Source organism: Telopea speciosissima, chromosome 1 (assembly GCF_018873765.1).
Source record: "Telopea speciosissima isolate NSW1024214 ecotype Mountain lineage chromosome 1, Tspe_v1, whole genome shotgun sequence".
Taxonomy (NCBI): domain Eukaryota; kingdom Viridiplantae; phylum Streptophyta; class Magnoliopsida; order Proteales; family Proteaceae; genus Telopea; species Telopea speciosissima.
The window spans coordinates 28385144-28411209 of record NC_057916.1 but is presented as its reverse complement, the minus strand read 5'-3'; the positions used below and the strand labels follow the sequence as shown (position 1 = coordinate 28411209).

The 26066-nt window shown below is 39.9% G+C and overlaps 1 protein-coding gene across 1 annotated transcript; it reads left to right on the top strand.

Moving 5' to 3' along the window:
* Positions 1–346: 346 nt before the first annotated feature.
* Positions 347–24888, top strand: LOC122648609 (transcription initiation factor IIA subunit 1-like). The gene is made up of 11 exons (XM_043841821.1): positions 347–762; positions 997–1167; positions 1278–1445; positions 1696–1750; positions 1827–1885; positions 2098–2220; positions 20724–20876; positions 23833–23896; positions 23996–24159; positions 24277–24360; positions 24516–24888. Exons 1-11 carry the CDS (start codon positions 646–648, stop codon positions 24537–24539), a joined length of 1182 nt encoding a protein of 393 aa, XP_043697756.1. The 5' UTR covers positions 347–645; the 3' UTR covers positions 24540–24888.
* The last annotated feature ends 1178 nt before the right edge of the window (positions 24889–26066 follow it).

Here is a 26066-nt window from a genome sequence, read left to right as displayed (position 1 = left end):
TTTGTTGGTTCGGGCCGGTTTTGGTGTGACAAGGGTAAATCCAAAATCAAACCAATGAGGAAACCTTTGGTTTTGATTTCGGTTCAGTTTCATGTTCTTATCGATTTGTTATCGGGTTGGTTTCGATTTCAGTTCGATTTAACATATAAATGTATGTATATAATTATAGAAAAATACGTTTTTTAATGAGTTTTGGGCTGGGTTTTCGGGTTTTGTATACCTGAATCCAAATCGAACAAAATTGAAACATGGTGGAAAAATAAGACCGATACTGAAACAAACCGATTCCGACACGTAGCCCCAGGCCTACAACGGATGCAAACCTATTTATATTCCAATCTTTATTCTCGTTTTCTCGTCCGCGCCGGTCGGCACTCCTGGTGTCCTCCATTACCTTCTTCATCTTTTCTCTCTATGTCAGCTGAGAAATGAACCGAAAACCCTAGACACCTTTTTCGTTTTTTTGTTGGGTTCTCTGCAAATCTTACTCGATGCCTTTCTTCTTCAAAATTTTCGAATTTACATCTTCACAGCATCCCTCAGCTATCCCAATATCAGCCAGTTTGCATCCACGCTGTCGAAGGCTCACCATTGGGATAGTGGAGAGCTGAGAGGTGAGAGTTTCTGATTGGTCTTGGCGGGAAAATGGCTGAAACAACAAGTGTCGTTTATATGCACGTCGTTGAAGACGTCATCAACAAGGTCCGGAATGAATTTATTGAGGGCGGCTCTGGAGAGAATGTTCTCAGTGAGCTTCAAGCGGTAATTCACCCCCACCCTTTCCTCTTTTTACTAGCTTGTGGTTTCTTTGTTATTTTATTTTATTTTTGGTTTTGATTTTTCGAGGAGTTGTTAGTTTCGGTTATGGTGACTGCTGAAGATCTTGCATGAAATCGTTTAGGGTCTAAGATGTTTGCGATCTTCTTATATTGGGGGTTTGAGTTTTCTCTTTCCCCATTTTTTTTTGTTTGATTCTTGATATTCCGGACTTTCCAGCTATGGGAAATGAAAATGATGCAATGCGGTGTTATAACGGGTCCAGTTGAGAGGTCATCCGGACAAAAGCAGGCCACTGGTGGTCCAATCACCCCTGTTCACGATCTAAATGTTCCTTATGAGGGCACGGAGGAGTACGAAACCCCTACTGCGGATATGCTCTTCCCACCAGTAAGCTTCTGCCCTCGTAATTATCTCACCTACCTTAATTTGTTGAATTCGTTTCATCGGTTATAACATTTCCAGGTTTTTGGATTCATCGAATGCGTTTTCCAATGCAGACACCTTTACAGACTGCCACACCTCTACTCACTCCCATTCAGACTCCCTTACCAGGAACGGTGGACAGCCCGATGTTTCAACTTCCTTCCGGATCAAACGACTTTCCTACTGTGCACGATGCTGGAGGTGGCACTGAGGTGAAACCTGAAAGACCTAATCCTTACATGGTAAGCCACATTCATTTTCTTCTTGTTTTGCTGAATGGGTTTGTTTTCAAGTGCTGTTTGATCCATAACTGCCCATTTTATTGAGAATCCTGAAGGCAATCTTGTGGGCCTTTTTCTTCCCCTTCATTTAATGAGTGGAAAGTATGTTTCTATCATCTCTTTTAGGGGTTCAATCTTGGTTTATGATCCCTACCATCATGTGTCTTTTGATTATAAATATATTGCTGATCTTCTCCTTTTGTTGTCACAGCAAGCAACTTCTCCTTGGATGAATCAAAGACCTCTAGGTGTTGATGTTAATGTTGGTAGGTAAAAAGGCATACCTTTCTGCTACTACTGCCCTCAATGATTTTATAGTTTTTTGATGTATGTGAAGTGCAGCTTATGTGGAGGGACGGGATGAGGTGGACAGAGGAGCTTCTCATCAACCTACAATGCAGGTATCCTTTATCCTGAAAGAATGGTTAGTTTCATGGTTCATTGGAAATCCAGTCGTCTATAATACACGAGTTCTGTATGGGATTAAAATCTCTGCAATGAATAGGTTCTTTAATTTTCATCGACCAAAAAAATTCCTTCCCTCTATGTGTGAAAAAAATTATGACTTGCTATTGCTGAAATTTGTCACACTTTATGTTGGTGTGGGATTTAGGATTTTTTTGTATCTTCTGGAAAGCGGAAAAGAGAGGATTTTGCACCACATTTTCGTCCAGGCGGATACATACCACAGCAAGATGGAGCTGGAGATGTGGCATTGGGGTACTTTGATACAGAGGTACATTTTTCATTCCAGTCATTGTATTGATCCATTCCCTTTCTTTTTAATTGTCAGGAAGTTCTCATTCTTTGCCAGCTAATTTAATGGTTATATTTTTCATGTCAAGTCTAATCCCCATATGCTACATTGACATTGTGGTTGAATATGTAAATTAGAAATGGCTTCATGTAATAAATGATCTGGCGAGGGAAAAGGCTGCATGGAATATGCCCAAGGTTGAAGGAAGATGGATCATAGATGATAGATTTTGAAACTTAGATCCTTTCGGTACTGTGTTCTCTATTTTGGGTTTTCAAGGATGACACTGTTTTATAGTTTCTTATATTTTGAAAACCGATAGCTAATTCTTTATTACTTGGTATTCAAACCTTGAAGAAATAAAGAACCGCTAGACAAATCAATGGAAGATGTAGAGATAAAAGTCTTACCACAATCTTACCACAAAAAATGATTTTGGGACAAATTACCCCTGCCCCTAATAATACAATCTTGAATAGCTAAACTGAAAAGATGGATAAGAAGAAGGAAGAAGAAAAGGGGGGGAGGTGTGGAGGGAAAAAGGGAAAAAGGGAAAAAACAAAAAATAAAAGAAAATATCTTTTTATATACCAAGGAAGGGGTATGGGGAAAAATCCAACAACCTCTTCGTCAGAAGTGACTAGAGCCTAGGCATTGCTGTCATTGAGCTACATCAGTTGGTGGATGCTTTGCTTCCTATTTTCGTCCAATGCATTCAATAGGGTTGGCTTCACTCTTGATTGTGTAATGATTAGAACTTTAAGTTGGACCAGCTGGGTGGTTTGGGCTGGTCCATGAGTTCTAAAAGAGGTATCTTGATTCTTGCATAATAGCAGCCTGCTTCTTATTTGGGCTGATGGGCCAGACCCAACAAAAGCCTAATCTAATAGGTATCCCTCCCAGCTGCATATTTTTTTCCAGGGTTGGGGTGATATATAATGGTCCAGAATGCAACCACAGCACTGTGTGTGCTAGCTGTTGTATATAGCAATATTGGTTCTCACACACCACCAATCTTGGGAATAAAAGATTTTTTATGCTTCAACAAGAGTTTTTTTCCCCTGAAGAATTTCTTTTACTTGAATTTATAGTGTCCAAGTATAGTAAGTTCAATTGTTCTTTCATTTTAAGTGTAGAAATAGGGTTGTAACGAACATTTGTTAGACTTCTCTTAGTGACCAATGGTGCAGATCAATATCAATACAAAATTTTGAAGCTATACATATCATAAGGATTCATTGTTACTTTTTCTCCTTTCTTTTAATCTTTCATTGTTCATCATCTTCTTCTTCTTAGATATTTAGAATTTCTGCAATTTCTATGCTGTACTGCTAATCTTAACCTGTTTTCTTATTTTAAATCCTCAACTGCTCTCTACACCAGTCCTAGCTTCTATGTAATGTGGTCCTAGATAGGTAGGAGACCTACTAGGAGCCAAACAACAGGATCAAAGAACAAAAGGGGCTGCTGGTTCGAATGGACAGCACTAGGATTTAGGTCAATTCCTAGGGTTTGGGTTGGATATTGGGAAAGGGGTTTATAGGGTATTAATGGGCAGGTCTAGGGGGTAAATATGGTATGAAAAGGTTAGGGTTTGGATGAGTTTTGAAATTCTGTAATTTTGGGCAGAATTGAATTTTAGGGTTTTGGGTTTGGGTTTTAATGGAGCAAGGAGATGAAGGGGTTAGAGTGGGAGTTTGGGGCTGAAACTTGGATCGAGTGTCAACAATGATGTAAGGGATGTATGCTGAAAGTTTGGTTTGAAACTGATGGACAGATTCGAAGTTATGGAGGTTTCCTAGTAAAAGTAGGGAAGAGGGGTAAAACTATAATTTCAGACAATTGGCTGGGTGGATGGTGCTGAAATTTGAATCGAGTCTCTCTTAGGGTTCGAGGAAGACTCAATCAGATTTTTAGCAGGTTCTAATGGTTAGATTTGGCTGGGCAGAATTCTCACGAAAATGACCTTGTATGTGATCTTCTAGAAGGAAGAAGAATAGTTGCAGAATTTCTTACTTGTTGCAGGTCTTCAATGGTAGCAACTTTGAAGATGAATAATGGGGTCTCCCGATCTTCACGATGTAAGGAGATAAGTAGCAGCCCTCCCGATCTTCACGATGCAAGGAGTCGATTGGAGATCCACCAATCCGTTCCACCTTGAGATCCACAAGGATATACACTCACAAAGAGCAGCAACAATGGCAGCAAGCATAAAGCTAATTTTTATTAATCAAATTCGTATGTAATGCTGGCCTCCCTTACAAACTTATATAGAAGACTCAAAAATAGACTTAAACACTAAAAAAGAATGGCCTAACCCTATCCCTAACCTATTAGGTAACTTAAACTGACTAGGAAACTAGAATACTAAAGGAAATAGACTCAAAACATGGCTGGACTTATAGAGTCCTAATCCAGCCCAACTTACATCACATGACCACTTAAGTTGTTGCATGACCACTTAACCAAGTCACATGATCACTTAAATTGGCCAATTGGATGCAACCAATTTGAACCGGTTCAATTAAAAAACATAAAAATAAACTAAGTATTGGGCTAATCCCGTATGCAACCTATATACCCATATTTTAGGCCCATAAAAGTGGTCTATTACATTAGAAACCCATGGGATCAAAGGCCCAACATGTATGTAACCCAACCCTAGACTTATTCCCAATGAAACAAGCCCTATTTGGTGGTGAATCTGCATCACTATGCTAGTCCAGAATCCTTATTTTTCTCTTACCTGAAGTATAGTTATATGAAATTTAAAATATATTGATTGAGCATATCAAATAATGTCCTGGCTTCTATGCTAGTCCAGATTTCATTGATGCAACCCGGGTTCCAAAACTCTAAATTTTGGTCACTATGAGCCCACTCAATTCTTTAAAATTCCAAGTATGAGAAACAGTGGTGATTCTGTAAAATTCGAGACAAATCAGACCCTCGAGTAAAGTAACAGATTTTGGGACCAATCAGGGATTAATTCTAAAAGAAAGAGGGCGATTCTGGAAGTCAATATGATGTGGGAATGAAACAGAAATAAAATATGGAGGGAAGGGTTTTTCATGTAATTATAGCAAATGAGGGCTTAATCATAAATAGAAAACCAGACTTGGTTTCAGAAGATCAAAATCAACCAAATAAGTTTGGATTGAATCGCAACTTTTGGGAGAGGTTGATAAGCCTATTGATTCCAACTGAGAGATCAAAAGATGAAATAAATTTCTGCAACTCAAGTCTAGTGGTAGTTCTGAAACCAGCCTGGTTTGCAAGTTTGGTTTTCAACGTAGAAGGGGCTTTCAGCCTTTCAGGACTGGATCTTGGGGGTTTGAAATGTTTACAAATGAGTGATCCAAGCCCCAAATCTCAGGGTGAACAGAAGAGAGACAAGGGAGTTCAATACTCAACTTTTGGGGCTGGAGTTTCACCTCAAAACAGAGCAGGCTAGCAAGAAACAATAGCAGAAGACATAGAAGAAGAAACAAGGGGAAAAGAAGAGGAAATAGGGAAAGAAACAGGGAAAGAAATAGATTTAAGGGAGCTTACGTAGATGGAAAGAGGACAGGATTGATGGGGAGGGCAGAGAAGGCCACACGATCAGCAGCCAAACACTGTATCAACTCAAACTCAATTCATTCAATCTCTAATCCCATCGTAGAGTTACATGTATATAAATAAAAGAAAATGTCTACTCAAAAAAAAGAAAGAAAAAAAGACGACTCTAATAGGGAAATGAAAACTGGAAACTAACTCTAACAAGGAAGCTAAAACTCCTATGTATCTAATTAATCCTCAAAATAAATTATTACAAGAATAACCTATAACCTTACCAACCCTTATTAGACCAAAATTTCGGTTTGGGCCAAGTTCGCCTCAGTCTGTGTTTCTAGATCAGGTCATGCCATCTAGCCACGCACATGCTACTGTATCAATTCGCGCCCTTTGAAAAGGACTCATCTCTGTTGAGTTTGAATAAGGACCAAGGATACCATATGTGTGATGCAGATGCCAAGCTGTTTGGCAAGAAATACATCAAAGGAACTCATGGGAGAAGGGCTGGTTCACTTCACCAATTGGTGGACCAACCCATTGGGCCATAGGGCCAACCAACTATGTGTTGGGCCAGCCTATTAAGGCTGGGAGTTGCTGGGTCTCCCAAACCCAGATCGTGGGGGTATTTTAGTCAATATCACTTGGTCTTTCTTCAACACTGCTGCTGGCTGATAGTATCTATGTGGGGACCACATGAGACTCCAGTTTTGACTTTTGACAAGAAGGAAAGGATTGGCTGCACTTGAGAAGATTATATTTAGTTTCTATTTTTCGTGTTTCTAAATATTAGTGTCTATTTCATGTCATTCCTAGTTACTAAATTATGTAACTTTCTATGTTCTTTTAACTTGAGGGGCAAGCATAGCCCTCTATATATTGTAAAGGCTTTTAGAAGCCTCCCCACGATTTTAAGAAGATGAATGAAAAATTGCTTTTGAGCACTGATTTCTCTTGTCAAATTGAGTGACAATGAAGGGCTAAAGGAGCCTGGCTGAGAGTGCCTGATCCACCTATCCCCTACCTTCTATTTTCTTCTCTTCTTCCTTCCTTCTGCCCTACTCGAGTTCTGTTGGTGACTGCTGCTGCGAGTCTTCAACTGCTTTGCTGCTACACTTGTGTCAACATTATTCCACTGCTGCTGCATCTTTGAATGACCAGAGATCAACCCAAATCACTGCTGGAGTTGCTGCTGCTGAACTGGGGCCAGGAAATCCATCCCCACACCTGCGGTTGCACCTCTTCAAGTTCTCTGCTGCTGCAACCTTTGGATCTTCATATCTCAGCAACCACTGATCAGACTTGGCTGAGTTTTGGAGGGCTAAACCCTGCCAAGGTACCTTACACTCGATCCCAGTTTGAGTTCCTTTTGCTGGCTGATTTGGTCAGTAGCTCCTACCTTCTAAATTGGTAATCTTCTTCTACCTTTGTTTCTGACCATTGGAATCAGCTCCAATTTGGAGGCTTTGTCCATTTTATCAAGACCCATACTTGATCTCCATTGGAGCCCAAATTCAGCACTGCTGTGAGATATTCTCCAACTTTCTATTTTGGTGTTTCTCTCATATCTCAACATCCAACCATCAGAATTGGATGAAATTCGGAGCAGATATTCCCCTTGCGTGCTACTACATTCGATCCAAGTTTGATTACAACTGCATGGCTGGTTTGGTTTGAAACCCTAATTTTCTAATTCTGGGTTTATTCTAATTTTGAATTTTGTGGGTTTTTTTTGGACTAGTAACCTAGTCTTACATTAATGAGTCAACTCATTGGAGGAGAAACGATCTTATTGTCCAATTGAGCTTGGTCATCAGGTCTTTGGTAGGAAGGAGTTTTGTCTTGGTCCACCGTGCTTGAAGGAATAGGTATTTTCATGCCCACAGTTTTGTACTTTCTTGTCAAATAACCATGGTTGCCCAAGGAGGATGTGACAAATAGGGGTGTAAATGAATAGCCGAAATCCGTTTCCGTATCCGTGTCCGTATCCATTTAGCACTATCCAAATCCGTCCGAAAGCTAAACGGATGCGGATACAGATAGGCTATAGCTATCCGAAAAGCTATATTTACATGTAAATGGATAAAATATTCGATCCGTATCCGTTTAGCACTATCCGAATCTGTCCGAAAGCTAATCGGATGCGGATGCGGATATAGTACTATCCGAGCCGAATCCGATCCGTATACATCCCTAGTGACAAACCTGCAAGGGTAAAATGTCACTGTACCTATCGACCAACCTGCCAATAGAATTTGTGAGCAAAAATGTTATTGTTGATTTTGATATTACTATTGTGTTCACCCATTTAACCTAGTAGGGGTTGGGTGTGGCTTTGATGCCAAATATGCAATCTGGAAATCTAGTTTATGGATCTTAGGTGCAAGAGGCCCAAATGATAAAATCTGTGGTCAAACTTGAGATAAAGGACACACAACTATCCTTCAACCAACTTAAACAAAAACTAACATAAACTGATCAAGTACTTGCTGTAGATTACTTCAAGCAAACATAAACTACTAACTAATAATTAGGCATAAAATGCTTAACTGAAAAGGACTCTTTCTGGATTAAACTAACTTAAAAGCAAAGGATACTCAACATAGTCTTATCTATTTACTAAATCCTGTGTACAAAATTAAGATCCTAAATATGGGCTTATAAAAGAGGCCCATTACATCAATAATTCCAAAAATAAGAAGCCCAAGGACCATGGATACTAATCATGGGCCAAATAAAGTCACCTGAGGCATGGTCCAATTGGACAATCTTTACTGCATCAGTTCCCCCTGAATTTTGTAGACTTGAAGGGATTGTCACCACTTGATCGACATCATTGAACACTTGTTTTAACTTGATGGTGATGCAACGCTTCTAATAAAAATCAGCAACAGTCCGCATCAAACCCCTAGGATCTGTGGAGGAAGAAGAAAATCAACTGTCTCGATATCCTTACAAACAACTCCAAATGGTGTCTCTCCAATTGGAATATGTTTTTGGGGCTCCACATCTTCAAAATTCCTCTGTGGTTGGATTATTGGTATCGCTTAAAGAGCTATCACGCTGCAACCCTTTCATGACAGTAGTGTGTGGTAGATAATGTAGTCCTAGATAGGTAGGAGACCTACTAGGAGCCAGACAACAGGATCAATAGCAAAAGGGGTTGCTGGTTCGAATGGACAACACTAGGATTTAGGTTAATTCTAGGGTTTAGGATGGAAATTTGGGAATGGGTCTTATATGGCTTTAATATGCAGGTCTAGGGGGTTATTTTGGTATAAAGAAGTTAGGGTTTGGATGAGTTACGAAATTCTGAAATTTAGGGCAGAATTGGATTTAGGGTTTTGATGGACAGATTGAGCTGCAACTGAGATCGAGCGGAGGGATAAGGCTGGACAGCTTTTAGAGTGAGGCTAGGGTTATGGGAATCGATTAGGGTTAAGTGGAGGATTAAGAAGAGGAATGAAATTGCAGAATTATAAAACTACTTGAATTAACATTGATCTCCAACAGTAGCAGATTGAAGAAAAGCTAAGAGAGGACCTCACGATCTACAAGATGCAAGGAGTCACTGGGGGATTCCAGTCCTTCAACCTTGATATTACTCCAAGGGAAGGTCTTGATATGACACATAAGACAGTCTCTGAAGAGAGAAGCAGCAGCAGCAAAGACAGCAACAAAACAATATTTTTTATTAATCAAATTCGTATTCAATACTTGGCCCCATTACAACCTTATATAAACGACTCAAAATTAGATTTAGACACTAAAAAGGAATGGCCTAACCCTATCCCTAACCTATTAGGTAACTTAAACTGACTAGGAAACTAGAATACTAAAGGAAATAGACTCAAAACATGGCTGGACTTATAGAGTTCTAATCCAGCCCAACTTACATCACTTGACCACTTAAGTTGTCACATGACCACTTAACCAAGTCACATGATCACTTAAATTGAACCAATTGGATGCAACCAATTTGAACCGGTTCAAATAAAAAACATAAAAATAAACCTAGTATTGGGCTAATCCCGTATGCAACCTATATACCCCTAGTTTAGGCTCATTAAAGTGGCCTAATACATAGAAAACCCTTGGGATCAAAGGCCCAACATATATATATATATATATATATATATATATATATATGCCAACCCTAGACTTATTCCTAATAAAATAAGCCCATTTGGGTGATGAATTTGCATCAACTCTCCCCAGCTTGAAAAAATTCGTCCTCGAATTTTGCAGTGATAAGGGGGAAACAACTTGTGAGTAGCAGCTTTGACCACTCCCAAACAGAACTCTGGTGAGGCAAGAATAATAGGAATAAAGTCTTCAAGGCGTGGAGCTTTCTCTTCAGAGAACCATAGTGGCATAACAAACTCTATGTGCTCGACCTCTTCAAGAACAGTATCTTGGATGTCGATGATTTCTTGTGGAGTGTTCTCAACCACCACTTCATCTTCCATGTCTTCAGCCTTGTCTACTTTGTTCTCTTCAATGTATACCTCTTCAGTAGAATCTTCTACAATTGTGTTTTGGACCTCCACATCAATTTGATGGCCGAGCTTCTCAATTATGATCTTAACTACTGGTGCAACTTGGTCTACTTGAATTTCTTTAGCTATCGGTTCTTGAATCTCTTCAACACAAATTGCCTTAGTAGAATCTTCTGTTGGTACATCCCCCATTGGTGAAACTTCAAACACAGTCGATGCCACTTGCGTTTGAGTTAATATGTTCGGCAGTCCCTGTGGCTGTACAGTTGATGTGGTCACCTTTGGTTGTAACCCTTTTAGAGTAAACAAATGGTATAGACGGTGTCGATCAGGTAGGACACACGAGTTGTTTTTAGGTTCAATCCAACCTTGTCGCTCGTCTAACCAATTACAACCTACTGCAATAACGCTCCTTAGAGATGGTACCGGCTTACACCAAGCACCGTCAGAGTATGAGGAACACTCAAATTCAACAAAGACTTGACCTGTAGGCATGAATGCATGATGCAAATCTCTCCTGGCTGGGACAACATATCCACCACGGATTGTGAAATAATGTTGTTACGTTACCTCTCATAATTAATATGGCTGTGCTCCCATTGGGTAGACGAACTCGGGTCTTAAAAACGAATGGAGGTGGGTCTTTCGAGGCTTGGTTGGAGCTTCCCTCCGCCATAGCTCTGATACGAATTAATGTAGTCCTAGATAGGTGGGAGACCTACTAGGAGCCAGACAATAGGATTAATTACAAAAGGGGTTGCTGGTTCGAATGGACAACACTAGGATTTAGGTTAATTCTAGGGTTTAGGATGGGAATTTGGGAATGGGTCTTATATGGATTTAATATGCAGGTCTAGGGGGTTATTTTGGTATAAAGAAGTTAGGGTTTGGATGAGTTACGAAATTCTGAAATTTAGGGTTTTGATGGACAGATTGGGCTGCAACTGAGATCGAGTGGAGGGATAAGGCTGGACAGATTTTAGAGTGAGGCTAGGGTTATGGGAATCGATTAGGGTTAAGTGGAGGATTAAGAAGAGGAATGAAATTGTAGAATTATAAAACTACTTACTTGAATTAACACTGATCTCCAACAGTAGCAGATTGAAGAAAAACTAAGAGAGGACATCCCGATCTACAAGATGCAAGGAGTTACTGGGGGATTCCAGTCCTTCAACCTTGATATTACTCACAAGGGGGGGTCTTGATATGACACACAAGACAGTCTCTGAAGAGAGAAGCAGCAGCAGCAGCAAAGACAGCAGCAAAACAATATTTTTTATTAATCAAATTCGTATTCAATACGTGGCCCCCTTACAACCTTATATAAAAGACTCAAAATTAGACTTAGATACTAAAAAGGAATGGCCTAACCCTATCCCTAACCTATTAGGTAACTTAAACTGACTAGGAAACTAGAATACTAAAGGAAATAGACTCAAAACATGGCTGGACTTATAGAGTTCTAATCCGGCCCAACTTACATCACTTGACCACTTAAGTTGTCACATAACCACTTAACCAAGTCACATGATCACTTAAATTGAACCAATTGGATGCAACCAATTTGAACCGGTTCAAATAAAAAACATAAAAATAAACCTAGTATTGGACTAATCCCGTATGCAACCTATATACCCCTAGTTTAGGCTCATTAAAGTGGCCTATTACATAGAAAACCCTTGGGATCAAAGGCCCAACATATATATATGCCAACCCTAGACTTATTCCTAATAAAATAAGCCCATTTGGGTGATGAATCTGCATCAGTAGATGGGTGGGCTTTAACATAAGTTGAGTTCGTTCCTTCATGATTAAGGATAACATTCCATTCTTCCATCCATGATTGACCAATTATGATGTCATGTTTGGAAGAAGGAAGCACATGACATCTAGCACCATCAAAGTAGGAAGAAACTGAAAATTCGATGATAACATCACCGTTAGATTCAATGATAATTTCATCCGTTTTAGACAATATATTTACCACGGACTGCAAAACAAAATTCTTACTTCGTCCTTCATCTATGAATAAACAACAGTTCTTCTATTTCGGCAAGCGAACTCTAGTTTTGAAAATAAGGAATCCATGGCCAAGTCTGGCTCTGATGCTAATTGATGCAAACCCGAGTTCTAGAACCCTAAATTTGGGTCGCCATGGGCCCACTCAAGTGAATAAATTCCAAATATAAGAAACAGTGGCAAGTCTGTAAATTTTGAGACAAATCAGACCCTCAAGAGTAAGGTAACAGAGTTTGGACCAATTAGGAATTAATTCTAAATGAAAGAGGGCAATTCTGAAAGTTAATATAATGAGGAGATAAAACAGAAATAAAATATGGAGGGAAGGGTGTTTATGTAATAATAGCAAGTGAGGGCCTAATCGTAAATACTAAAGTCCATCCCTTCTTCAACCTCACGATAAGTAGAGGGAGGCGGAGAACCAGTGATGTAGATCAAACCATGAAGAAGATGCCAAAATACTGTTCACGTGAACAGTGTCACAGCCCCTTATTTTGCCTTGGTGTGAATGCTACTAGAAGATCTTGAGGGGCCCAAGACCAGATCATGTGAAGACTTTATTAGAAGACTCAATTTTGTCTATGTGTGGGGGAGTTAGGAGTTTAGTTTAGTTTCTAATCTCAGATTTAGAATATGTGCTTAAGTTTCTATTTTTAATTGGACTTACTTTTTATTTTGAACCTTGCACCTTTGAGTTTTTATTTTAGTTTCATTACTTGTAACCCAGGTCTCAGCCTTATAAGGGACTTTCTAATTTTAGTTTCTATTTTGGATCTCAATCCTTGGGCCTTTATATATTGTAACTTGCCCATAGAGGCACCCCACGATTTGAATAGTTGAATGAAAAAAAATTGCTTTGAAAGCAAAAGATTCTCTTGTCCAATGGCTGTGACATGAAGAGCTGGGAGGCCTTTGGCTGAGAGAGCCAAAATCCTAGGGCTAATAGGGGCCTGGCTGTGAGAGCCGAATCCTCCTATCCCTTTCCTTCTTCTTATCCCATCTTCTCTTCCTGTCCTGCTCGATATCCCTTGCTGTGTTTGTGACTGCAACTGCTGCAATTGATCACAACTGAATCCTAGAAGCTGTTCTCCAAGCAAGCCTTAACTGCTGTTGCTGATCATCACCAGAGAAGGATCGAACCACACTCCTGCAGATCTGTTTTCTGCCCTGCTGCCTGCAGCAATCGAACCAGTTTCTCTCCCAGGTCTGAGCCTTGTTCCAGCAGAGCTTTGGGGTATTGAATCACACCAAGAAGGAGCCCACCTGATCCCAGTTCCAGCCCAGTCTGCTGGCTGGATTTTTCCACAGCCTTAACCTTCTAATTCCATCACCAACTCAGGTCTTCTTTGCTGTCCATCAGAACTGTACCAAACTTGCAGCAAAGCTTCATCACATTCAGGCCTACACTCGATCCTCCTTGGAGCCTAAACACAATGCTGTTTTCCTAGTTATTGTTTTCTTTCTATTTTTGGGTGTTTACCTTCTAATTCTGATTTGCTTCTATTATTGATAATCTGCTGCAACTTTTATTGATCCTACTGTAGAATGGTTTTTAGCTGAACCCTTTCTACATTAACCAGACTTAATTTCAGATGATCGAACTCAATCAAATAGGCTTGGATTGACTCAAAACTTCTGGGGGAGGTTGATAATTCAATGGCTTATTGATTCCAACTGAGAGACTCAAAATAGAGATCAAAAGATGAAATAAAATTTCTGCTACTCAGGTCTAGCGGTTGTTCTGTAATCAGCCTGGTTTGCAGGTTTGGTTCTCAATGTAGAAGGAGCTTTCGGTTTTGGGTCTTGGGGGTTTGAAACATTTATGAGCATAGTTGTCAAGGCGTCGCGTAGGTGTCCAATCGACTTTATGGATGGGCGCCTTAGTTTTTGAACCCCCTCAACCGCCTTGGTTCGCCTAGACACCGTGGCAACTATGTTTATGAGTGACTTAAGCCTCAAATCTCAGGGTCAAAGGAAGGGAGAAAAGGGAGATTGATACTCAACTATTGGGCTGGAGTTTGGCCCAGAAACAGAGCAGGCTAGCAAGGAACAATAAAATAAAATATAGAAGAACAAACAAGGAGGAAAAGAAGTGGAAAGAGGGAAAGTGGCAATCTGGTAATTAACCAGAATATTAGAGGGGGTACTAGGAATGTAAAAGGGGAAAAGGACACAATAGGTATTAGTATTTATTGTTTAGGGACAGACTGGGAACAAACATTAAATAAAGGACAAAGGGGAAGGGTAATAATGGAAAAGCGGAAATAAGGGTTATAGAAAACAACCCACGAATGTGGTTGTCTTTAACCTTCGGTCGATCGCAGACTGACGGTGGTAGGGGAGGCTTGTGATGAGGAGAACTCCCACACGACAAACCCAATCGAACCAAGAATTTGGGACCTGATTTGCAACTCATAACCCCTTGAAATCAAGTATCAATAGTGCCAACAAGGTAAAGAAAATAAATGATCTACAACCAAATCTAGTGGTAGAACTTGGAGGCAGACTGGAATTAACTTGTATCTCATAGCAAAGGGAAGCTTCAGGTCTGAATCGCCCTAGGAAAAGGAGTTGATCCCCAAAATTGGGAAAGAAGAGAGGGCAGAATAGGTGGGTAAGGTAGAGACACCAGCCTTTGTGGGCTGCTGTTACTGCCAGGACAGAGAAGGGGTAGAAGAGAACTCCATTGTAGTAGTAACAACATATATAAGAAATTAAAACTCCAAAAAATTAGAAACCAGCTCCAAATAGGAAACTAAAATCAACTAGGAATCTACTACCTCCCTACGTAGCTATCTCATACCAAAGAAAATCAAATAAAATAAGTAAAATATTACATATCATCGTAATAAAGAAAATAAATATCTTATTTATCCTACTAGACCCACTTTGGATCTGGTTCTTGGTCTGGGTTTTGATCGGATTTGGCCCGATCCATGGAAGCGATACTGCATCAACAGGATCAATGGGTGAGGGGATAGAAGGCCACATTGTGATGTAGATCGAAGTATGAAGAAGAAAAGGAGGACCAGCAATATTCAGCCAACCCAACCAGCCAGCACATGTGGGCCAGATTGAGGTCCATACTTGGGCTCATATGTTGGTTATAATATAGCCCATACTTTCCAGATTGTGTTCTACCCATGTTGCCATCGTCCAGCACTAATTGTGGAAGATATTTATCAGATTTATAGGGCCCAAGGGTCCTTCCATCCTTGCATGGAGATATTCATAGAGCATATCTTGGAGTATAGGCTGCTGATTGTGTGGAGCATCTTCTAGAAGATTTGGAGCTGTCAAGACTTAAATACTATTTTTCTTAGTTGCTAATTTGTGTTATTTAGTCAATGACGATTAGATTTTATTCAGTTTCTATTTCATTGCAAGCTTTATTTAGTTTCTATTGATAAAGGAGGAGGCAGTCTGATGCAGGTGCACTACCTTGGACCGACCCAAACCCGTTTGGGAACCTAGATGGAGATGACCAGGTCCAGTTTGAGTCTTGGGTTTAGTAGGATATTAGTAGTCAATTTATTTATTTGGATTATCTTTTAGTCTTTTGTTTTATTTTGAATATGGTATAGGTAATGATAGAGTTTCATTATGTTTCAGTTTTAGAGTTAAGAGTTGGAGTGCTTTGAGTTCTTTTACAGTTTTACTTATACCATGTAATCGTGCAATTAGAACTCAGATTTGAGAATGAATTGAAAGTTGAGTTTGAAGTGTCCGCGTGGCTGTGGCTTGTGCGATCTTCTTATCCCCCCCTTCTTATGAAAGTTCCCCTCTCCCCTGCAACTCTGATATTCCCTTTTTCCCTACCGGCCCCCCACAAATTTGGTATCAGAGCCGAAGGATCCATCTCCTTCCCTATCAATTTCTCTCATCCCATTCTTCTTCTTCCCTATTCTCTCTTTCCCGTTACTTCTCGGTGTACGACCAGCAGCAGTAACCCAAAAAAAGTGTCTCCCTTTTCAGAGTCTTACGCTCATCTCTTTGATTCCAGCGACCCATCCCTCCTGTTTCCCTTAGTGAAAACCCAACTCACCAAACCACTGAAGCCCAACCCCACTACTCCCTATCGATTCCTACAACAACCCCAACCCCTCCGCTCTCTCAACTCTCCTCCGTTTTCCCGCAGTGAGATTGTTTGAACCCCTCCTCTAGGGTTCTGGCATAAAAAAAAAGGAACAAAAGAAAATTTGGTTTCTTTTCTTTCCCAACCTACAGTTTCACCAAAACCCCCAACACCACCCCTTCGACCCCCACAGTAACCCATCCCTTCCATCATTCCATGTCTCTTTCTTCCCCAACCTACCGAAACCTAAGCCACTCCCTTCAATTCCCGACTCCAGTGCTGCACCAGCAAAGAAAGAACCAAAAAAAAGAAAAGAAAAAGATAGAGCATAGAGAGCGAGAGGCCGTGAACCCAATAAAAAAAAATTGCATAACTGTTTCAGAGCTCCCACTGCAACGCCCTCCTTGGACTTCCGCCATGCACTGAAGGTCTCCTAGTTGTATTTGCAGACTGCAATCCGCCAGATTCTCCTCTTGCAGAAGTCGAGTGGACCATCCATTGCAACGCACGATTCCTTCGCAAGTACCATCGCTGTTTCCCTCTCTGGAGTACATGACTCCAAGTAGGAGACGGTATTCAGTGACCCATCCCACTTCCCACGAATCCTCTTTTGTGTCGTCTCTTTATTGTTATTTTTTAAATCCCTAAACTACCACTTCCTTTCTCCTATATCTATCTCACCCCATATGTGACATTCCTTTTGTGTATAGTGAACTCCCCATATTTACGGTATTGCAATCCTTCATGACTTCTGATTTTTTTGCAATTTTACCAATATGGTTATAAATCACTTTATTTACGAGATTTGCCATTAACTCCTTGATTTGAGTATCCTCTTATTTGTGTGGACCCTTACCGATTCTGAATATAACTCTGGCTATGGATTCCTTTGTGTTCAAATTTATAGTGCATTTTTTCCCAACAGAGAACTTGCTATGTTGTTTATTGATGAAGGGCAAAGCTACAATTTCATATTGCGATCTGTTGTGGATATTTTATCGAAGACCGATCAGATCATTATTGAGTCTGAGGATTAAGTATTCGTCAAATTTTCCATTTTTTAGTATTGTGACGGTGCATATTTTGAAGTGTTTGATTCTCCTCGGCATTATTAAATTGGGCTGAGAGTGGTTAGAAGAACAAAAAAGGCATCTTTGATCATGACGAAAACTTGTGCACCCTACAGCCTGTTCACATGCACCAAACATTCATTCTTCATGGGTTAGTTGATGAAGGTTTGCTCAAAGCCAAAAGAGGCAACACAAGTGATGCAGCCTAAATCAGAACACAAATGGTGGCAACGGAAGACGAGAAGATCGTGGATCTGGTAAGGATGGAGTCCAGTGCAGTGAAGGCCATTCACCATCATGAGTTCATTCTCCCCCATGATTTTCCAGACATTGATGCAACCCCAAAGCTTCATATTTTGGATTTTCTTCAGGTTGCAGACAAGGAGCCGATAGCCCCTGCTCGTAAGCTTTTATTTCTACTGTTCTATAAAATTCGTGGGCGAGTTTTTCTCAACACCGGGGGAATTGATGCAGGTGTACTACCTTGGACCGACCCAAACCCGTCTAACCTAGATGGAGATGAACCAGGTCCAGTTTGAGTCTTGGGTCTAGTAGGATATTAGTAGTCTATTTATTTATTTGGATTTATCTTCTAGGGTTCTGTGCTTTTGTTTTATTTTGAATACGGAATGGGTAGTGATAGAGTTTCATTATGTTTCAGGTTTAGAGTTAGAATAGGATTGCTTTGATTTCTTTTATTTATACCATGTAATTGTCCAATTAGAACTTAGATTTGAGAGTGAATTGAAAGTTTAGTTTGAAGTGCCCGTGTGGCTGTGGCTTGTGCGAGCTTCTCTCCCCCCCTCTTCTTCTTATCTGATTTCCCCTCGCCCCTGCAACTCTGATATTCCCTTCTTCCCTGGTGGGTTACCTTTCTTCAAGTTGGTGACAGACCAACATATCTTTCTATTTCAGACCTAGTTCTTCAACTGGTGACATATCAATCGATTCCGTCTTCCTCTACTGGTAAGTGTTATTGACTATTAGTTTCCTTGTTTCTTCCGAATTGCATCTGACCTATCTGTTCTGTTGTTTGAATCGCATGCCTCCATTCCATTGACCTGTGCATGGTGCTACTGGGTTATAGGACCTTAGTTGCTGTTTCCCAGCCTTTGTCCCAATGTAGAAACTTCTATTTTCTTACCTTCTATTCTGGTTGCAGGATTTCTGTTAGTTATTCAAGTTCTGTTAATGTCCAGGCTGTTAGTCATGGTTTGTATTCTGTTTTATTTCACTTTCTAATTCTGGTTTTGGTACTTAAAATTCTGTGACTCTGACAAAACTTACAATCTAGCCGTTGGATCTAATACCAGATTTGTGGTATTTTGTTCAGTACCCTAGTAGGTATATTTGACCAGAGATATACCTTAATCAGACTGACCTAGTGTGAGTTATCAAAATTCTCTTGTTTCTGGTTTGTTTTCCTATCTTGCGTTTCTGGTTATTTTGGTTTTCCTTGTCACTTATGTTAGGTGATTAGGAATCCCATCACATTTCCAGCAGCCAAATAACATATCAAGGATCAACTCAAACTTAATTCATTCAATCTCTAATTCCATCGTAGAGCTATATGTATATAAATAAGAAGAAGTCTCTACTAAAAAATTGAAACTGATTCTAATAAGGAAACATGAAAACTGGAAACTAACTCAAATAAGGAAGCTAAAACTCCTATGTTATCTTATCAATCCCCAAAAGAAATTATTACAAGAATAAACCATAACCCTACCAACCCTTATTAGATCAAAATCCCTGTTTAGTCTGAGTTCGCCTCGGTCTGACTTTCCAGATCGGGTCATGCCGGTCCAGCCATGCGCATGCCAGTGCATCGTTTATTGAGTGAGAAGCATAAAGTCCCCAACCAGAAAGATATGAAAAGGCCTCAGTATACTTGCAAGGCCTAAACTTCCGCTAAAAGGCTATACAGTGTCTCAGCCATAGACAAATTTACAAACTCTTTAAAGGCCAAGGCCCAAATAATAATAGTTTCTTTGCTTTATCAGCTACTATATATGCTGGCAAGTGTTGGTACTCAAAAGCCTCTCTATTCCTTTCTAGTCAAATGCCCGACAAATTACCAAGATCAGACCATCAAGCTTGCAACCCAGGGATCTGCAGCCATGATATTCCAGCTTCTGATGAGCTTCTTGACCTCATAATATCCTTCCATATCATATAATAGGCCTGAAGATGCGCTGCCATGACTCCAAAATTTATGGGCAGGCTACATGGATCTTTTCCTGTCATTCAACTCTTTTCAAAGCCATACTGGTTGTCTCCTAGGCAAGTGCCATATATTACATTCCAGACCACTCCTTACCGTTTTATAATTATTTTATGCCATTCTCATCCCTTCTTCCCCCCTTCACCTGGTTTGGATCTTGGCAGTCACCTTGAGCACTGAGGGGTATGAATGATATACCATAGGCTTCATTGTCACAGGTCAGGTTGTGCATATTGGGAAAAATGATATCTAGGGTCTGGTTTTCACGCCAAAGATCCGCTCAAAAGCTTGAGAAAATCCCCATTGACCACCGGAAATCTGATGCCCCTTAAGTAGGTCTTGACATGAATCCTTTTCAAAGACCCACTCCATGGGAATCACCTGAAGATTTTAACATGTGTCCAACCCATATTTGTGAGCGATGGCTGAGCGCTGAAGTCTATCCTGTACTTCACCAAATCTCCTCTGCCATTTACACAACATTCTTGTATTCGTTGCTAGTGATAATCTAAAACCAAGCCTACCAAGTCTTTTTGGACTTAAAACCTCCTCCTAATCCGCCGAGTGTAATTTTTCCACCTGTTCCATGTCTCTCCATAAGAACCATATGGATCTACTCCATCTTATTTGCCACAGATGCTAGAGTGACAAGAAGAGACAGAAAGTGTCTTGCAGTACTTGCTAGAGAAGCCTTGATCAGGTGATCATGCCACCTTTAGAAAGATACCTAACTGAAGATACCTAACTGTCCCTCCCTCCAAGTTCCTCTCCGTCCTTCCACAGACAGCTTCTAAAGACTGAATGTTGATGGGACCCAAAGGGAGACGTGAAATAATGACAAACTACATTTTATTACTTCCATCTGCCTCCTTTTCTTGCTTATTTCTATCCTGACATGCAGCATCATGTTAGGATTATTTTGATACTTTCATGTTGTATATTATATAGAAGCATGGTTCTGTCAAGGTCCATACCTGTTTTCCTTGTTTGATTTGTTGCAATTCTCTGAATCATCTCATGTCTAGATTGCTGAATTTCAGGTGAGCCGAGTGGGAAATTCACCAGATAGATGCCGTGGAGTTACCAGAAATGATGAGACACTACTGGCTCAAGTTGTGAGGGCTTCTTCAAGGATACCTCAACAGGATGGGCCCATTCCTGATGCTTATGATGAGATAGTTTCCACACCAAATGTAAACTATAATCCTACTGTTTCTGTGTATACTTACAGTACATATCTAATACCTTCACGTACGTATCTATGGTTTCATACATACATATGAGCACCACTATATGCCTCAGTCCTACATTTATGAATTATCCCAAAGCCTAGTGGTTGTGGCATCGCCATGGGGCGGACAACTTCTTAATGAAACTAAAACTGAGATTAATCAATATAACGAAATTCTGACTGATGGAGAATTCATCTATTGCTATGATGACTTTCTAGAAGCATCAGATTAACTTAATGTTTATCCACGAGTCTAGTTTAGAAGATGATTTTTGTGGCCTTTGGGTTGTGGCCTATCTGCAACACCTTCTAGTTTTGGATTCCCGGAGATCACTACAGAATTTTGAACCATAACGTGGACATGTGATGATTTATTCATACATCCACTTGTTAATGAACCCAATAGGTTAGGCTCAAACTGTAAGAGACTTCATTTACATAGTAAAAGAATACTTATGGGTTGTTCTCTGTGTGGTCACTGATCTAAAGTGGTTAGTTGTTGATTTTTTTTTTGTACCGTCAATGTATCTTATCTGGATTATTTAAAGTTTATTATGTCTAAGCTAGCTGCAGTTGAAAATAGTTTTGTCTATAAGGGCTCTTTCTTTGCAGGGTTGGGATATAGTAAAATAAGAGGTCATGGGTTGGATTGGGCTGGATGGCTTGGGTTTGTATGCTATGTTCTGGAGAAAGCCCAATCCAAATCTGACCTTGAACTCAGACTAGGTTGAAAAATAGCTTGCTATAGCCTATTCTGGTTTAAGGATGCTCAGCCCAAACAACCTGTTTTTTGTTTGTTTTTTCTTTTCCTTAAAATATTTTCTGTACATTTACAAAGCAAAAGGTATTAGTTGGATTATTTATTGGGTACTTCTGGTTGTTTATGTGGGAAGACTCCTATTAGTCCAATGGTTGAAATTAAAAAGAATAAAAAGTGATTGAATTTTAAAATATGAAAAACTAGAACCTTTTGTTTTCTCCTCACTAGACACCCAAAAGAGAAAGGGGAGGGGGGGGGGGGGAGGAGGGAGGAAACCTTCACTTCTGAAACTTGAAAGTATATCATATATAACTTTAGGTTAAAAAAAAAAACTTTCATAGTCCATGTTACCTTTGCACTTATATTGTCCTGTAGTTTCATATTCTAAACATATAACTATTGGTCAAAAGAATCTATATGCATACGGCTAAATATGAGTTGTAAATGCTGGCATTATGAGCCATCAAGCTCAGATGTGTCAAACTGAATTTGATTTCTGGGTTTGCAAATGCCTGCGTAGATGTCTTGAAACCCTGACCCTAAGCTGGAAAGAATTGGTTATGTTGGCAGGTTGGATCAGAAATCACCAATCAAAGGGATGCTTTGTGTTATATTTATGTGGTTGGAAATATTGTGCTCGTAGCTTAGCACTTGCACGAAATGCCTTGGCCATCATCTTGAAGTTATTCGTTGGATTAACATTAGTACTGATGTAATGTAGTCCTAGGTAGGACAAGTCCCACTAGGAGCCAGGGTACTAGGATCACTTAACAAGGCTGCTGGTTTGGGACAGCTAAGGCTAAATAGGGCAAAAATTAGGGTTAGGGTTAACCAATGGTAATAGGGTTTATAGGGTTTTAATATGCAGGTTTTAAGGGTCTTAATAAGCTAGATTTGGTTAGGTTTGAATAAGTTTTAAAATTCCAGAAATTTTGGTTTAGGGTTTCGGGTTTTAGGTTTTAGAATCTAGGCTGAAACTAGGGTTTAGGATGGGATTTCAGGGTTGGACTTCAGGTCGAGTTTTAATGGCAGTGAGAGGGTGGTTCGACTGAAGTTTGATTGGGTTTTGATGGCTGGTTAGGTCTAGACAGGTTTTAGGGTTTTAGGTCTTTAATGGTGATGGAGGGAATTAGGGTTTTTAATGGACAGTTGAGGCTGCAACTGAGATTGAGTGGGAGGGTTACTGTGATGGATCTGTGGTTAGATTTTGAGTGTAAACTGATGAGGGAATAGGGCTGTAATGATTATAGATGAAGCTAGGGTTATGGGATCGATTAGGGTTTTAATGGAAGGTTAGGAGGAGGAGGGGAAATAATAAAACAGTAAATTAACTTACTGAATTGCAGGTTCTTCAATGGCAGCTTGGAGAAACTTGATTGAAGAAGAAGAAGGACCTCCCGATCTACAAGATGCAAGGAGTCGCCGGAGTCCACTAGCCCTCACCTTGATATTACTCATAAGGCAGCCTCGATATTACACACAAGGCAGTTCTCTGAGAAGAACAGCAGGAGCAGCAACAGCTAACAGCAGGAACGAAATTTATTAAAACATAAACTTGGTGGGGGAGCCTCTCCCACGTTTTTTATTAAGTAAGAGGCCAAAAGGCCTATTCCTAAATCTATTACAATTTAAATCTCCCACTTAAATCGTGGAGAGGTGGACCAATTTAAAAACAAATTAAAGACTTAAAAGAAAAGGCTCATGTACCCCTAATGACTTAAAAACAACTTAAACTACTTAAAATAAAGAAGATTCCCTAGTAGCCAATAGGATATAAAAACCTCTTAGCCAATAGGATCACTTCACTTAAATTAGACCAATTGAACCAACTGGATGCAACCAATTTAACCCGGTTCAATTAAAAATGCAAAATAAAAACTAAGTATGGAAATAAACTAAACTAAACTAAGGCTCCTACTAAAATACTAGGTTTAGGGTGGCTTCTTCAATTCGAGGAGGCTAGGATTTGCATCATGATGTTACCTTGTACTATCATCAATCCAATGTGTAGTCTAATTCTTGGTCAGGGTCAATGGGTAAATGACCATCCCTACAGAGTTGATACGTGTTGCATATGTTTTCTATCCTACATGTATACAAAATTCAAATTCAAGCATTCCTATTTCTTACCATGTTAGCCTTGTTTCCTGCCTTGAAGTTGTATCCTTACCAAGGAGTTGCAAGTGAGGACTACAATGCAGTGAATACACCAGCTGGCCATGGTAAAGTTTTGGAGTAACTTCTTCCTTTCACGAATACTTTGACCTGTATAGCTCTTCTGCGTAGTGGTATTGGAACCTCACATGCTTGCTCTATTTTAGATCTACAAGCAGGCACACCCGCTGTTGGCACACAAAATGAAGTTGTGGAGGGTGATGATGATGATGATGAACCCTTGAATGAAAATGATGATGATGATGTAGATGATGTGGATGAAGAAGAGGAGCCGAATACACATCATCTGGTTTTGGCACAGTTTGATAAGGTAAAATGTTCGTTTGTGCTATTATGCTGCAGCGATAATGGCATATGTATTTATTACAGTAAGGCTTATGGAGGCAGGTCCTTGGCATTGACCTAATTGTATAAATACATTTTGAAGGTGACACGGACAAAAAGCAGATGGAAATGCACACTCAAGGATGGCATTATGCACATCAATAACAAGGACGTTCTCTTCACTAAGGTGTGTTTTATGGTTGAAAATCATGAAACCCTAGTTATCTTTGCTCAGCATTTTGTTTTTTCATTGGTGCTTTGGATGGGTTCTTGCATGCATGCCTTTTTCTGTTTCCAGATGTCATTTGAGAGAGCTTTTACCTGTGTTGCTCATCTCTGCAGGCGACTGGGGAATTCGACTTTTGATATTGTTGGCCAAAGTAAGAGGAACCAGTGCACTTGCACCAATAGGGGTTGGATTACTGCTGAAAGAGTAAATTTAGAGAGGGATATCTATTCACATCTGTTTGGTTGATGCTGTTAATTTACCGAGGGTAGAGATGGCTTGAGGTAAGGATTTGGCACCTGTAAGAGATGTTCGGGTTGGATAGATGGATGTACATATAGGTAGAGCCTTTTTTTCCAACATATATATGAGAACTGCTCTTGGCTTTATTATTAGTTTATCACTTCTGTGAAATGTGTAATCCATCGGCTTTGTATATTCGGACTATTGGGTTAAATTATGACAAAAAGTATTGTTTGTTGTTGAGTAGACTATGCAGACTTTGTTATTGTTATTGGTCCAAGAAACCAACGGGTCAATAATATAATATATTGGATGACTGCTAAGCAATGGAGGCCTCCTAACTTCAGGCATGTAATTGCCGGGAAAGTTGGTGGAATTGCAGAGAAATTTTGTTAATCTGTTATCTAGTGTTCCTTTTTCCTATTATATGGCTTTGTTTGTTTCCAAGTAAAAGTCACATTAGATGGAAAATCTGCAGGTAAAAGATGTGAAGATTATACTTGATAAATTTCTCCTTCTGTCCAACAAAGATCCTGTATGCCTAACTGTCTTACTCTTCAGAGACCGGGCTTTCCAGGCAAAGGCGTGTGCAGTTGCGTTAATAGCTCTTGGAATGTAAGGAGTAGCAATCCAAAACACGATCAACCAGAACCAGGTAACTAATGTTTTGAACAATTGCTGCCTAATGGCAATTAGAAAACGACATGAGCCCCGAAGGTATCTGATTCAAATCACTATCTGATCTTATCCTCCACCTATTCCGTGTACAAGTCCGGTTTTCACAGCTAGAGCTTCTCCAGTAGAAGCCAATGAGAGAGAGAGAGAGAGAGAGAGGGGAGGGGGGGGGGGGATCGGAGACTGTCAATGACTTTTGACCCTGACTGTCTTGAAAAATAAAACCCAGCCTTCTCTTCATTCTGATCGTTCTTTGGCAGAGCAACATCGAAATTTACTTTCTTTTACCTAGTTTTCAGGAGGAGGTGACCACTTTAATCCTTGGTTTGAAGTTCAAAAAGGGCTACGATGTTGGTTTCTAAGTCCTTGAAGCTTGGGTTTTTTTTGCATTGAGAAGGAACTCATTCAAAGCTTCTTGAGCAACTTGGATGACATCTACTGAAGTGAAGACCAATTTTTTAAAACCGAATATGAAGTTGTTAGAAGCTTTCGGTTATAACTTAAAAGAACGACGGCCTCTCTTAATTTCCTTTTTTTACTTTTTCCTATAGTAGATACCCATGATTCTGGTTTTCCCTTTTACTCTAAGCCAGTGGTGAAGGGTTTGTATGTCGGAATTGCCTGTGGCACTGTTCTAGGAGTCCATCCAATCATCAAAAGTGGTGGATAAAGAGGTTCTCTCTTCACCATCAGTAGAGGAAAACTCAGTCAAAAACGAAATAAATAGATGACTGAAAATGCAACGGAAG

What these genes read in the sequence shown, in the direction of transcription:
- LOC122648609 (XM_043841821.1), top strand. Translation starts at nt 646, where the DNA reads ATGGCTGAAACAACAAGTGTCGTTTATATGCACGTCGTTGAAGACGTC. An exon ending in CGGATATGCTCTTCCCACCA is followed by an intron (nt 1,168 to 1,277) that starts GTAAGCTTCTGC and finishes TTTCCAATGCAG; the next exon opens with ACACCTTTACAGACTGCCAC. An exon ending in AGGACGTTCTCTTCACTAAG is followed by an intron (nt 24,361 to 24,515) that starts GTGTGTTTTATG and finishes TCATCTCTGCAG; the next exon opens with GCGACTGGGGAATTCGACTT.